We start from the raw sequence: 15,383 nt of genomic DNA, 5'->3' as shown, positions 1-15,383 counted from the left end.
TTTTTTTTATTTTCCTCCCCTATATCATTTAACCTTCTTCTTGTTCATTCACTATCATGAGAAGGCTTAGCAGTTATAGAGGTTTGAGGGCTCGACATCCGGGGAAAAACTGCTGAGCTGTCTCGTCGCCATTTACTGATGCCGATTCGGCCATTTGGGTTGTGAGGTTATTATATTCCCTCCTGAATTAAATTGTCGTCCTCAAAACCAATCACTGTGGAGCAGTAAAAAAAAAGCTGCCCTTTCCTTCCCCAATAGCCTTTTTTTGTGGTTATTTTCACATTTCGGGTTTTCACATGAAGGTTGGAGAACATGCTGGTTGTGAGTTCTACATTTAGGAAAAGGTTTCTTCAGTCATCATCTGTACTTCTTTGAGAGTGTTGGGCATTTTGCTCCTCATCCGAAGAGCTTCGTCAGCGACCTAAAGTTGTGCTGGTAACCCTTGTCCTATATACCTTTAAAAGACAACCGACCTCACTTTTTTGTTTTTTAACTGACATCAGAAAAACGTTTTATAGCATCGAAAAAATACCCAAAACACGCAGTATTTTTTTAATGCAAAACACCAATAAAAATGACTTAAAGTGTCCAAAATCTGCAAAAAATTGAGCTGCGAATTGGGCATTTTCAGAAAGTCCCGCCCCCAGTTCGTGACGTCATGCCAAGACGTCTCGCATTGCTAGTGAATCAAAACAATGGCTTCAGATTCGGAGAATATGCTTTCTTGTTACACATCCAGTTATGAATATGATTCAAATAGTTCTGAAGAGGAAAGCATACATGTTTGCAATCGATTGAATAATTTATTTGTGCCATTTTGAGGCAACATTGGGGAGAAATCTCTCACACAAAAAAAGAGGCACAAAATGGTGACCTCCTGTGGCCACCTCCGTTTCCACAGACTGATAAATTCCTTATATGGCGCTTGGACGCCCTCTTCTGGCCTTCTGGCGGCTTTTGGGTGCAACACGAGGACCCCAAACCAAACAAGTACAGCAAAATACATTGACATGATGGAGGGACCGCTACAATGGATCTTTTTTACGTCATGGGGCGGTCCTTTAGTGACGTCACGTATGAACTCGTCACCAACTCAAAAACAGGACTTCCTGAATATTCAGCGCGAGTCTTTAAACGGAAAATGTAGCTATATGCGGTGGAATCTTTGTAAAATACGCTTAGTAGAAGTCATTTGGAGCCATTTTACAAATTATGGACACAACTTGTCCGGAGACGTCGGTTGTTCTTTAATGGACAAAGGTGGCGGTGCCAGGACTCTGCTGTGATAGGTCCCTGCTCTAAGGTTAGGGGACGACTCCCTGAAGCCAATCTGATTTACTCTATTGTTCTATCCCTGGCGCTGGTTTCACCTCATTACCCTATCTGATTATCTCTCCATTCAGATTACCACTATTGTACTATGCCTGGATCTGATTTCACCTCATTAGCCAATCGGATTACATCTATTGGTCTATCCCTGGTTCTAGTTCAGTGGTTCTTAATCTTGTTGGAGGCACCGAACCCCACAAGTTTCATATGCTCATTCACCGAACCCTTCTTCCAATGACTGTGCCTACTAACTGCAGTCTCGACTGAGGGGTGGACCTCTGTGGCCACCGAACCCCTGAGACCGACTCACCGAACCCCTAGGGTTTGATCGAACCCAGGTTAAGTACCACTGATCGAGTTTCACCTCGTTAGCATGACTCTCCTCCGGCGCATTCTTGAGATAAGGGCAAGCCATCACCCTGCTTGTGTCTGTTTACAGCTTGTAACCGTCAGACACAGAAACGCTCTGACCCAGTAGAGGGAACACGGCGACCCGAGGGGAACTGTCGTTAATGACTTTCGGCTCAGGTCCAGCAACAAAATACTTGCTTGAGGGATTTCCCATCGCGCTGCTTTGTCTCAGTTCCAAGTGAATCGATGCAAACTTTGCGAGCGTCCAAAGATGTGACACAAAATTGCTCTCTTCAAAAACAACGAAAAACTTCTCTCCAATGATAAACTAGCTCACTGGGTGACTCTCGGGGTTGGAATGTGCGGCAGGCGAGAAAAGGGTAACGACGTGGCAAGACACGGTGTGGAGATCAAAAATCTTCCGGCACAGAACAAGGGGGTGGGAGTGAATTTGGGGGTGAGTCTTTGCTTCCAAGCGTGACTCCTACCATGCTCCAGCAAAGCACAGCGGCAGCGAAGAGCAGAACAGGGCAAAGATGAAACAGAAAAATATGACACATAGCATTTTTTTTTGTATTTGGTTTAAAAAAAGCAACACTTTTTTACATTTTTTACTTCATTATATAATATTATTATTTCTGTACTTATAAGCTTTCATGATATACTTTCTTTCAGAAGAGACAGGAACATAAGGTGACCTATAAGAGTGGAGGCAGAAGTACGCAGGTAGACTACATTTTGTGTCAACGGCGCCATCTAAAGGAAATCCGTGACTGCAAAGTAGTGGTTGGTGAGAGTGTAGCCAGACAGCATGGGTTGGTGGCGTGTAGGATGACGCTGGCAGTGAGGAAGATGAAACCAAAGGCTGAAGTGAGGACAAAATGGTGGAAGTTGAAAAAGGAAGAGTGTTGCATGACATTTAGGAAGGAGATAAGACAAGCATTGGGTGGGCAAGAGGTCCTTCCAGATGACTGGCAAACTACAGCGAACATAATCAGAGACACAGGTCGGAAAGTACTTGGTGTATCGAGCGGAAGAAAGTTAGATAAGGAGACTTGGTGGTGGAATAGGGAGGTGCAGGAGTGTATACAGAGAAAGAGGTTAGCAAAGAAGAAGTGGGACACTGAGAGGACGGACGAGAGTAGACAGCAGTACAAGGAGATGCAGCGCACGGTTAAAGTAAAGGTGGCAAAGGCCAAACGAGAGGCCTATGATGACTTGTATGCTCGGCTGAACAGCAAGGAAGGCGAGACTGATCTTTACAGGCTGGCGAGACAGAGAAACAAAGACGGTAAGTACCTGCAGCAGGTTCGGGTGATTAAGGATAGAGATGGCAATGTATGAACAGGTGCCAGTAGTGTGATGGCAAGATGGAAAGAGTACTTTGAAGAATTGATGAATGAGGAAAATGAGAAGGAACAAAGAGTAGAAGACGTGACTTGCGGACCAAGACGTAGCAAACGGCATGAATTGGAGGATGAAGTGAGGAGGGCGCTGAAGAGGATAAAGGGGGGAAAGGCACTCGGGCCTGATGATTTACCATTCGAGGTATGGAAGTGTCTTGGAGAGGTGGAGGTGGTGTTCCTGACTGGGTTATTCAACAAGATCTTAGATGGTGAACAGATGCCTGAAGAATGGAGACGAAGTGTACTCGTGCCAATTTTTAAGAACAAAGGAGATGTGCAGAGTTGTACTAACTACAGAGGAATAAAGTTGATGAGCCATACAATGAAACTCTGGGAAAGAGTAGTTGAAGCTAGACTAAGAGCAGAAGTGAACATTTGTGAGCAGCAGTATGGCTTCATGCCAAAAAAAGAGTACGACAGATGCAGTGTTTGCTTTAAGAATGCTGATAGAGAAGATCAGAGAAGGTCAGAAGGAATTGCATTGTGTCTTTGTAGATCTGGAGAAAGCGTACGACAGGGTGCCCAGAGAAGAGCTGTGAGGAAGTCTGGAGTGACAGAAAAGTATGTCAGAGCGGTGCAAGACATGTATCATGACTGTAGGACAATTGTGAGGTGTGCTGTTGGTGTGACGGAGGAATTCAAGGTGGAGGTGGGACTCCACAAGGGGTAAGCTCTGAGCCCCTTCTTATTTGCTATGGTGATGGACAGGCTGACAGACGATGTTAGACAAGAATCTCCTTGGACCATGATGTTTGCAGATGACATTGTGATCCGTAGCGAAAACAGGGAACAGGTGGCAGAGAAACTAGAGGTGTGGAGATATGCCCTGGAAAGGAGAGGAATGAAGGTCAATCGCAGCAAGACGGAATATATGTGTGTGAATGAGGGGATCCAAATGCAAGAGTGATGCTACAGGGAGAAGAGATAAAGAAGGTGGAGTATTTTAAGTAATTGCGGTCAACTGTCCAGAGCAATGGAGAGTGTGGAAAAGAGGTGAAGAAGCGTGTCCAGGCAGGCTGGAGCGGCTGGAGAAAAATGTCAGGTGTGACGTGTGATAGAAGGGTTTAAGCTCGGATGAAAGGAAAAGTGTATAAAACAGTGGTGAGACCAGCCATGATGTTTGGACTGGAGACAGTGCTACTGAAGAAAAGAGAGGAAGCAGAGCTGGAGATAGCAGAGCTGAAGATGTTGAGGTTTTCTTTGGGAGTGACCAGATTGGATAGGATCAGGAATGAGTACATTAGAGGGACAACTCATATTAGAGGCTTTGGAGAAGTCAGAGAGGCCAGACTGAGATGGTTTGGACATGTCTTGAGGAGAGAGAGTGACTATATCGGGAGAAGGATGCTGAGCCTTGAACTGCCAGGCAGGAGACCGAGAGGAAGACCAAAGAAGAGGTTTATGGATGTGGTCAAAGAGGACATGAAGGTAGCTGGTGTGAGAGAAGAGGATGCACAAAACCGGGATAGATGGAGGACATTGATTTGCTGTGACGACCCCTGAAGGGAAAAGCCAAAAGGAAAAGAAGAAGAAGAAGAAGATTACCTTTCATGATAGTTTGATTTTGCTCACTGGTTGTTTTTATTGTGCTACCCGAAAGGTGCTATTTTTAATACAGAAAACAGATTATTCTGACCAGTTGAGGTGAAGCAACACATATAGACCGACAACATTTGCCAATAATCTGGTCCTAACTAACTTTTGGCATGTAAAAAGTGGACCGAACAGGGAACCTTTTCAATGGTGGCCTTCTCCTTCACTGTGATCAATGAGAGCATCTACGAAAAGAAGAAGTGGATTTAACGCATTGTATGCACATATTGTGCCGAACGTACTCTCGACATCTTCTCATACAAGATCTGCCTTTATCATCCTAGTTTAACTCTCCAGTGAGCTCACCGGATAAAGGGAAACTTCAATAGGTCTAAAGGTTGAAAATCATATAAATTACCCCGCACGATTCAACAAAAGAGGCAATGAAAAACTTTATCCATTCAGGAATTTCAGGGGAATGCGCATGGAATACGAAATGAAAAACTACTCTTGAATAACAACAGCCATGATCTCCAGAGTCCCTTCCTAATTAGTTCCTAATTACAAAATCACAGGCACAGCAGTGCACTCTTCGTGGACAAAGGTAAATAAAACGACTTTATTATTCAGTACAGTTTATTTTTTTTAATTACAATACAATAGCACATTTATTCTACATAAAATAAGGTAGAATAAGGGGGGATTTACAAGCAACAAAGGTTTGAATAGTGTCTCTTCCAATACTCAAATCAAAATAAAGTCTCTTCTGAGGTAAAACTGAAGACGGAGTTCTTTTCCAAGAGTCTCTAGGCCTCACCCCTCTTGACGTCCTCCTCATGTAGCCTAGCCACCTTAGCAAGGTCCAAATCCAGTGTCCTGTCGTGTGGTGTGGTCCCAACTGGCAATGAGTTCCACGCAGCAATCAAGTTCTTCACAGAGCACAGCAATCGAGCTCGTCTTTCCCCAAGCTCCCCACTCAGAGGTTCTCTGCCTTAAGAGCCTTGCCTGCCAATCCCGCCCTGATGCTGCAGGTGTGTGGTTTTAATTGCTGCTGCCTTCCACCAGATGGGGCCAAGACTCTCTCTGGGTGGAGCCATTTTAGGGGGATGTATTCGCCCTCCAGGACACAGCCTCTCGTGACAGCACACAATATATATATATATATATATATATATATATATATATATATATACCTCACAACCAAATGCAAATGCATGTGATTAGAAAAAAACGATTTGTTATCAGCGCAGAGTTTCTGAAACGCCGTGTACTAGTTTTCAGAAGAAAAAAAGTGGATGTTGGAGGAAAAAAATGTGTAGTTGCACAAAAGGCATGCATCCACAGCGAGAGTAATTACATTTGTTATTCAGAGAGAATGAAAAATTACTTGAGCTGGCGTGTGGGAATGATTTGAGAGAGCTACATTTGATGAAGAAAAAAAATGAAATAAAATCTGCTCGGGCAAGATGGAATGAAAGCTCACCGTTTTGCCAAGATTTTTCCTCCCATTTTTTTGTTGTTGCTTCTCTTTGCCAAGTGATGCTATTCAAACACATTCGAAATGGCGCGGCTGCAGTGATGGCACCCGTGAAGTGACGGTTGGAGAGACGCACGCAGTCTGGTATTAATCGGTCGAGGAGATGTTTGGATCCCAGTGAAATGTCATCAGATATGGGCCTCAATGCTTCAACTTCGACCAAAGTGTTGCTTTTGCGCCATTGGGGACAATGGAACTATGTTGACGATTGTTGAGGCACTTGAAAGTGGCGTTTTGCATGGGGGCAAGGCACTTTTTTGGGGGGAGGACATTTTGGATGTTTGCTTGAATACATTTGCACCACCAAAAAAAACATAAAAAGAAAAGTAAAACTGATTCTTTTTTAGGTATTTTGTACCTATCGTACAAAGTTTTCAAAATGTGTGATTTTCCGGTTATGGCTACAAGTGCAATTTGTTTTAGAATCTCTGTCTTTGGTGTGTAACATGTTGGGAGATTTGTGAAGGAGTTAAATGTGTTGGAAAAAAAGAGCAGACACACAGCTAGCCCGTTTTAATAGATTCTGATACTGAGCTACTATATTTCCTCCCGTGTGTCTCCATCGCTTCTTTCCAGTGCACCGAAATATTGGTTTCCCTCTCAGCGCGCATCATGCTCCATTTTTTTCACCCCACCAGCGCCGGTTTTCAATTGCCTTGTTTAAGTTGAAGATTGAGTCAAAGGATTCGGTTGGATATCTGCGTTGAGGGCCTCTGATCTGTCCCCACAGCGGGTTTTCATTTTGTGCCTGAATACTGTCCAGAGGTGGCTTCTTTTTTATATCAAGACTTGTACGATAAATCTCTCTCTGTTGCGCCAATCCTCTCTTAATGACAGTGTCTTATTCAGCCCTCTGCTGCGGGTGAAAAGAAAGAAATGATATTTGTACTGTATTTTGCGGATCGAGCGTATTTGACAATAAAATTGATTTGACTTATTCTCGATTGGTTTAAAGACGAGAAGAAGTAGCACCTGCCATAGAATAACTCAAATTGCAACAACGGAGTGTTGTTTACGGTTTGGGACAATCCGTTTCATGCTAGCATTTTATACTAGCATCATTTGTAAAGGCATATTATTGGCTTGTAAGGACAACACATTTATTTAGGAATTGAATATAAGACGTAGAGTGCCGCTTGTTTTTTTCATGCCGATAAAGCACTGGCCATGGCCTCTGGCAATGTTTTTTCTTTTCCAGAAAGGGGCAGTATTTCCTTTTTTTCCAGGTTGGCGCTTTGTTCCAGCTTCAGCTGTTATTAAAGCGCTATATAAACCAATATGTATGTATTGCGTTGTATTTTGGACAGCTGCCCTCATTTCAAGCTCATACAACTCCATACCCATATTATTTAGGAATTAACTCTTTTTTTTCTGATGAAAGAAGAGAGGTAAGATTTCTTCTGTTGCATCGAATGTTTATGTAGTCCTAAAAGTGAATATTCTGCGGGTCCTAAAATTCAAGTGACAATGACAAAAACCCTGGCACTGGAGTGGACACATTTTTGCACGTCTGGCAGTGAATGAGTTAAGTAACCCGATTGAACAATAATCGGTTTACTTGAGTCCATTTCATTTTGTTATGGCGACGATTCCAGTAACAAATTATTTCAGGCGTTAAAATTAGCTGATATAATGCCACCTGTTGCTTTGACGAGAGCTCGACGGGGAAAGAATGCATTTTCACTTTTTTTTTTGTTTTGAATCCCAATGTGTGGCAATGGCAATGTGTTTTTATGTCAACGTGTCCTGAAAGGGCAGAGGAAATTTGATTTTGCAACAATAGATGTCAAATACCACACTTCACACATCGTTTATCGACTTTTGGAGCGCGAGGGGAATACAGTTACCTCGGAGACGTGCAATTTGGGGACAAGTGGATATTGTAGAGAAAAAAAAAGGGAGTCAGAGAAAAAATGCTTTTGTTTTGACATCAAGTCGTTTTCCTCCCGTGACATATTTTGCTGGAAATAAACAATATCAGCACTAATTAATGACGAGTATGCCGATTGCGGTTTTATTTCCACTCCAGCTTGGAGAGGCAATCAAGACTAAACATACAATTAAGATATTTTCATGAAGTGCAATTTAATGCACTTTACAAAGTGACATGCAGCATCCCACTAGGCAAAATAAGAGCATAAACGCACCCCCAATTAATTGTGTATTTTCAAACCTTTATACATATACATATATAAGGCGAACCAGACTATAAGGCACACCTTAAAGGATAACCGACACCTCCGGACAAGTTGCGTCATAATTTGTAAAATCACTTCAAATGACTTCTACTGAGCGCATTTTACAAAGATTCCACCGCAATTTTGGATTGGATTGGATTGGATTTGCCTTTATTAGTTAATGAAAGGAATGAAAGTAGAAAAACAAAATACATGAGCTGCTGGAAAGGCAGCCACTCTCGCGGCGCCGTCTTGAAGTCAAAAGAACAAAAAAAAACTAAATAACAAATAATATGACAGCATAGAGACAATATCTCTCAATTCTCTTCAATTGCTGCTGTGGACTGCAAATTTCCCCATTGCGGGACAAATAAAGGTATTCTGATTCTGATTCTGATTCTGATATGACAAATCAAAGACACAGAGAGACATTCATTCTTCAGGACTTGCTGTACCCTCTTTGTGATGACATGAAGCAGTTCTAGATGAAAGAGGAAAGGATCAAAGCGTCTTTCCACCAGTGGATCAGGGACATCATGGTGGAACGTGCACGTCGACTACAAGCTAAATGTTGAAAGCAAACACGCAGCTGTAGAAAAGAGATTGTCTCACATCTCCTGTTCCACATAAATCTGCTTCAATTCCAAGCCGCAACAGTTCCACATACGCATCGGCGCTCTGCGCTGATGCTCCTTTCTTCTTATCGCGGGTTTCTCAAGCCATGCATCTATCCAGCCGCAGACTGTCGAACAGCACTGACCTTTCCGCTAAACAAAGCGGGGCTGTGAAGATGCTGCCCATTACAGGCGCAAAAAAGCACAACGGCCCCTTTGGTGTCCAGCGATGGCAGTCGAATGGCTCCGACATTCCTCACATTCAAAAACAGTACTGACATATTCATGCTGCCGAAAAGGCGCAACCGCTCAGCACAGTCTACTCCTTGATGAATGTCGTGGTCAAAAATGCTTAAAAACAATCTGTATCCGTTCCACACGATGCACAACAACACAAAGTGACAAAAGAAAACACAAAACAAGACAAAAAATAACAAAAAAAGCAAGGCTCGTGAGAGCACTTGCTGAGGCTGCCTACTCGGGCGCCATCTTGGACTTCATAGCGATATTTTACGTTTTAAGACTCGAATTGATGACGATGCCGGAAGTGACGCCGCATTTGGTACGCCTCTGACCGAGAAAGCGACACACAATGCATTTGAGGTACTTTTTTTCGTCTGAGAACACCGCGTTGATCGCAAAATTACAACGAAAACTACATAAATAACGCAACGGTGAATCGTTGTGTCGCAGCCAACTGCGGTAACACGCATAAAGAAGGTGTACGTTGACACAAATTCACAGCGGACAAATCAGCCCATTAGGAACAGAGCTGAGCAGTCGAGCACCAGCAGGGGCGAACGAGGAAGCTACCTAGAGGTTGCGATTCGGCGCTTGGATAGCGTAAATTTGATGCATGTTTACTCATTTAGTCACACTGCATGCTAACCGTAAGCTCACCTGGTGAAAGAGCAATCACCATATTAGTGAAGCAAACCGATCGGAAAAACATCCACTTTCCAGCGTGTCATATTTCTCTGTAGCGCTGTTGGAGCTTTCTCTCGTCTCAACATCTCTGATGTTCGTGTACTTGTTCGAATTGTGCCACTGTCTCTTTTGTGTGTGTGCATAAAACCCACCCCTCTGTCTTCTACCACGGATTTTAACCAATCACTGGCAGCTTTACGGCTCTTAAACGGCTTCATATACTGGATGAAACGTCACTTGTGCGCCATCTTGTGCATTTTATGGGGGCTACATTGGAGTCCAGATATTCACCGGTTTCATCGCTGGCAGACGGCTCAAATTGATATGGAAGGACCTCTTTAATTGATTGCAAACATTTATGCTTTCCTCTTCAGAACGATTTGAATCATATTCATAACTGGATGAGTAACAAGAATTCTCTGAATCTGAACTCTCTGAAGCCATTCAAGGCAGTTTGTGACTCAAAGTGACATCACGAACAAGGGGCGGGACTTTCTGAATCACCCCAGTTCTGAGCTAATTTGTGGCAGTTTTGAGACACTTTAAGTTTATTTTTATTGGTGTTTTGCATTTGACTAAAAATATCAGCCTGCGTGTTTTGGGTATTTTAGATGCGCTAAAACGTTTTTTGATGTCAATTAGGACACAAGAAAATGGTGTCAGCTGTCCTTTATATGAACTGAAAAAAACTTTTCAGAATATACAAATGCGGTTTACACGAGTTTTAAGCCTTTATAAATACTCAATTCATCATAAGATAACTTACTCTGTTCTTTCATCAGAAAAAAATAGTTAATTCCTAAATTATATGGGTCTGGAGTTATCTGAGCTTGAAATGGGGGATGCTGTCCAAAATACAATACATACATATTGATTTGTGTAGCGCTTTCACAACAGCTGAAGCTGTAACAGAGCGGTAAAATGCACAAAAGGCAAATGCTACGCCCCCGTGAGAGGGAAAAACATTGCCAGAAGTCTGACCAGCACTTTATCGGCACCCAAGCAAGAAAAACCAAAACCCGAACAAATTTGGGAATGGCGCTCCACGTCATGCTTTTCATTCCTGAATAAATTCGGGAATGGCAGTAAATCAGTTAAAATATTTAACTTTAGAAGTGGATTGAGGTGATACCGGTGGGAGTGGGGCAAATAGGCCAGTCGTTAGTCAGGAATGTAGGTACAATCAGTGGGGCCAAGGGAGTGGTCCTCTGCTCCCCCCAACCTGAGAGTAGGGACCTATCATAGCTGTGTCCGGCGCCGCCATGTCTGGACATTAGGGATATATAAATAGGGCCGATACGACCAGTCAGACTTTAGTTCGCTGACGAAGCCTCTTGGATAGGAGGCGAAACGTCCGACTCCTTTAAAAAAGTACAGATGACGGCTGAAGAAACCTTCTCATCGTTAGAAGTAGATTGGAATGAAACTGGACTATCAATTTTGAAACGTGTACATAAAACAATAATGAGCGGTCACGTGATCTCACTTGTTTTAAGCCAAGTTTATTCCTCACCTGAAAACAAAATGATGCAAGAAATGGAAAAGAAAAGTGGCATAAAGTGGCATCAAGAAACCAGTCGAAGACGGATTTCCTTTTTTGGAACGGTCCCTCTTTTTGATTGACTCAGTCACAGATTCCGTTTGAAATTGTCACCAGGCTGAATTGCCTCCGCTTCTTCCACCCTCCCAATAAATTCCTCACGAAGCTTTGACAGGTGATTATTTACAACAGGGGTGCTAACACTTTTTCAGCATACGAGCGAGCTACTTATAAAAACTACCAAGTCAAAATAATCTATCCACGACAAAAATGCAAAACAGAATTATTTTCAAATGTTTTAAGGATTCTTTGTATGTACAATACGTCTGTGGTGGTTCTTAATTTGGTTCTCAAATTTGTACAGATGACGGCTGAAGAAACCTTCTCATCGTTGTATGTACAATGTATGTTGATGTATCTTGCATAACTGAATAAGCCAATATTGCACAACACACATAATAACTACATATACATAACATAATAAATAACTATTAACATTTTTTGTAATTACCTGAGTTTACTTTGATGACTTGCACTGAATTGAATCAGAAAGGGATGCATAGTCCGTACAGTAGCTGCTGACAGCCAGCCTCAAGCACATTTCCAAATGTTCATCATTCACGGTGGAACGGTATTTGGACTTAATGATCTTCATGTAGGAAAAGGCTGACTCACATAAATCAGTGGAGCCGAATAATGCAGTCAAGGAGGTAGCACATTTCCTCATGTTGGGGTACTTTTCCTGTGTGAGTAAGTTACAGAACTGCCCATGAGCCCTGGACTTCAGCAGTGAGAACACTCACAATCTCCGATGTCTTTCCACATTTGCTGGGTTAAATCCTCAGCCATGGCTTCACAGCGCAGACAGCTGCAGAGCTTTGATTTGTTTTGTTATTTGAGATAATATCTTATTTTTAAAGTCTCTGAACAAGGAGTCAGCTGCTTCAACGAATGCTTCTTTTACCATCTCTCTGTCTTGGAAGGACTTATTGTTTTTAACGATGGCGTGATTCACCCGCAACAATGCTTCGGTTGGCGGCTTTCGCTTTTGAAGTATGTTGAGTGAAAAATGACTGCTGTCCGGACAACTGGGATTTTAGTTCGTCCACCGTTCTCTTTCTCAGCTGGCTTTTCGGTGTGAAGTCAATGTCGTATTTTCCATGAACAGTCCGAAAATGGCGCTCCACATTTTCCCATTCCGTATGAAAGTAATATTTTTTACCCCCTTACTTTATCCAGGTTTTTCACTCATTTTGATCACCATATGTTTTAGCAAGGGCTTAAAATCTGAGGTAATTCGCTGACTAGCTTGTAAATTTTGCTGCGTTTAGCGCCGTTGTTTACGCATGCACGGCGACCTAAAGGTAAAAATTCAGTTGTCATCTGAATGGTTGCCCTGTATGTCAATCAAGTGACGGGACGTTTGATAGGCTGACAAATGTTTTTTTTTTACTGTCGCGCTGCGATCGACCAGTATTACCTCCGCGATCGACCGGTAGATCGCGATCGACGTAATGAGCACCCCTCATTTACAATATCTTTCAACAGACTGCTCCCCGGAATCAAACTTGAAAAAAGTGACCGCTTTGATTTTTTCCCCCCTTTTCCGTTTTAAAAGCGTCCGTTACTTTCCTCTTAACGTCTGACACCCAGAAGGGGTTGGCAATGTGATGGATCTGCGCTGTCTTAAGAAGCGGCGGTATCGGGCAAGCGTTGAGTTGTGATGTAACATACACCACACGACACTGTGGGCTTGGGAACGGTGCTCAAATTTGGGGGTGGGGAAGACGCGGTAGACTCGGTATGATCTGAAATTGTCTGATTGACAGATGGAATCAGAAAAAAGCACAACAGCGCGGACGTTCTGCTAATGGATTTGAATAAGGTCCCGTCAGATCACCACAAGAATCTTTCTGTACTACACCCATGTTTTTCCCTTTAAATCTCTTTAAACAAAAAAAAAACAAAAAAAAAACATTAGACGATGAAAAGTTTCATCAGCCGTCATCTGAAGCCAATCTGATTACTTCTTTTGTAGTGAACTGATTACTTCTGTTGTTTAAAGAAGTAATCAGATTAGCTTCAGGAAGTAGTCCACTGCTCGCCCAACCTGATAGCAGAGACCTATCAGAGCAGAGGTCTGGCACCGCCACCTCTGTGCATTGGGAATATATATAGGGCCAGAGATACCAGCACAACTTTAGTTAGCTGACGTTCTTGTTAGCTGAAGTTCTTCGGATGAGGAACGAAATGTTCGACAGCTAGAACAAAGTACAGATGACGGCTGAAGAAACCTTTTCATCGATGGACAGCTCCTGTACGACTGAGAGCCTACACAGACGTATTGCTGCCAAAAAACATTAGATATAAATCAAGTGTTTACGTAGCCACTGAAGAGAGTGCTTTTATCACAAGAGCCTCGTTTGGAGCATCTGGAACACAAGAACAAACCATTGCTCTTCTGGCTTCAACGCTTCCAAGCGCCCTTGCATGCTCACCAGAGAATAAACAACAGGCTTTAAAAGGATGCTCAAACGCAAGAAGGAAATATTTTCCTTGACTGTGCCCTCAAGCTGGATCACAAATGCACGAGCAGTGAGTTTTCATTTCAAGTGGCATGGGAGCCAGCGATCGACTGGGAAATGAGTTGCAAACGGCTGGAGGAGATAAATGTCTGTTCAATTCATATGGAAAACGGTACAGGGGTGGTGTTTATTCATCGGCGAGTTGCACTCCCTGGAAATAACCATTCGCCGGTGAGCCTTGACTTGACAGCTGCTGGGAACTTTCTGTCAGACATTGCAGCACTTATTAGCCGCCAGTTATCGGGAGGAGAATTCATTGTCACAGCTTAACAAGAGTGCAACGAAGCGGAGAGGAAAAGGGAGGGCACGGTGTGCCCAAAAATAATTTATTCTCACAAGACGTAGCAGTGGGATCGATAGTAAACAACGAAAAAGCAAAGACGCTTACTTGAGGATGGTTGGGGGGAGACTCACCACAACAGGATGTGATGAGGGCAGGTGACTCGACAAAAAAAAAATCTGAATGCATAGGAAATGAGAACAAAATGTGACTAAAATCAATTCAGGAATCCACAAATGGGCACTGGTATGTGGAACTGTCGCGGCTTGGAATTGAAGCGGATTTACGTGGAACAGGAGATGGGAGACAGTCTCTTTTCGTCAATGCATGCTACAGCTTCGTGTTTGCTTTCAACATTTAGCTTGTAGCAGACACGCACATGTCACCATGAAATCCGTGATTCACTGGTGAAAAGGATGCTTTGATCCTGTCCTTTTTCATCTAGAAGTGCTTCATACAACAAAGAGGGTGCAGAAAAGTGTTTAAGATTGAATGACTGTCTGTCTTTTGTGTTTGTTATTTAGTTTTATTTTTATTTCAAGATGGCACCGTGAGAGTGGCTGCCTTTACAGCAGCTCCTGTATTTTGTTTTTCTACTTCTACCTTTCCTCTTACTGTCATGATCTGGTTGGGGACCAACAGGTGGCGCTGTCGGCCCACCTGCACCTGCACAGGTGTTGGTCGTCCCGATCAGTGGCGGACTGCCACGTTCGGATTGGCGACCAACGGGTAGCGACGTCAGCCCTGCCTGCAGCCTCGCAGGTGCTGGGGTTTTAATCAGTGACACTTAAAGGGACTCCCGGCACGACCATCCGGTGTCGGTTCATTGTTTGTTGCATGCTTTGTCTGCAATCGCATGCATTGTATGCTGTGCATGTGTTTGTTTAACCTTGGCGGACTTTTACACTTGGTTTTCTTTTGATACTTAGTATTTTTTTCCATTCAGATGATTTTAATGTTTTACATTTTGCTCCGGCGGCCCGGTAGTCGAGTGGTTAGCACACCGGCTTCACAGTGCAGAGGTCGCCGGTTCACATCCCGGTCCGGCCTCCCTGTGTGGAGTTTGCATGTTCTCCCCGGGCCCGTGTGGGTTTTCTCCGGGTC

General features: G+C 43.2%; 1 protein-coding gene across 4 annotated transcripts in view; it reads left to right on the top strand.

The window, feature by feature from the left end:
* calcr (calcitonin receptor) overlaps nucleotides 1–15,383 on the top strand; it is a 48,775-nt gene that overhangs the window by 3,916 nt on the left and 29,476 nt on the right. Inside the window, exon 1 of one of the 4 annotated variants that reach the window (XM_089023258.1) lies at nucleotides 14,501–15,041. The exons of 2 other annotated variants lie outside the window; for them this stretch is intronic. In XM_089023258.1, the coding sequence (XP_088879384.1) occupies nucleotides 14,772–15,041 (270 nt within the window). In that variant the 5' untranslated portion in view covers nucleotides 14,501–14,771. Of the gene's footprint in view, nucleotides 1–14,500; nucleotides 15,042–15,383 lie in introns of those variants that run through there. One more of the 4 variants, XM_089023256.1, reaches the window with a different exon arrangement.

The sequence above is a fragment of the Hippocampus bargibanti genome, linkage group LG20 (assembly GCF_051943395.1).
Source record: "Hippocampus bargibanti isolate YZ-2025 linkage group LG20, ASM5194339v1, whole genome shotgun sequence".
In the NCBI taxonomy this organism is placed as follows: domain Eukaryota; kingdom Metazoa; phylum Chordata; class Actinopteri; order Syngnathiformes; family Syngnathidae; genus Hippocampus; species Hippocampus bargibanti.
This window is presented reverse-complemented; position numbering and strand designations above follow the sequence as displayed.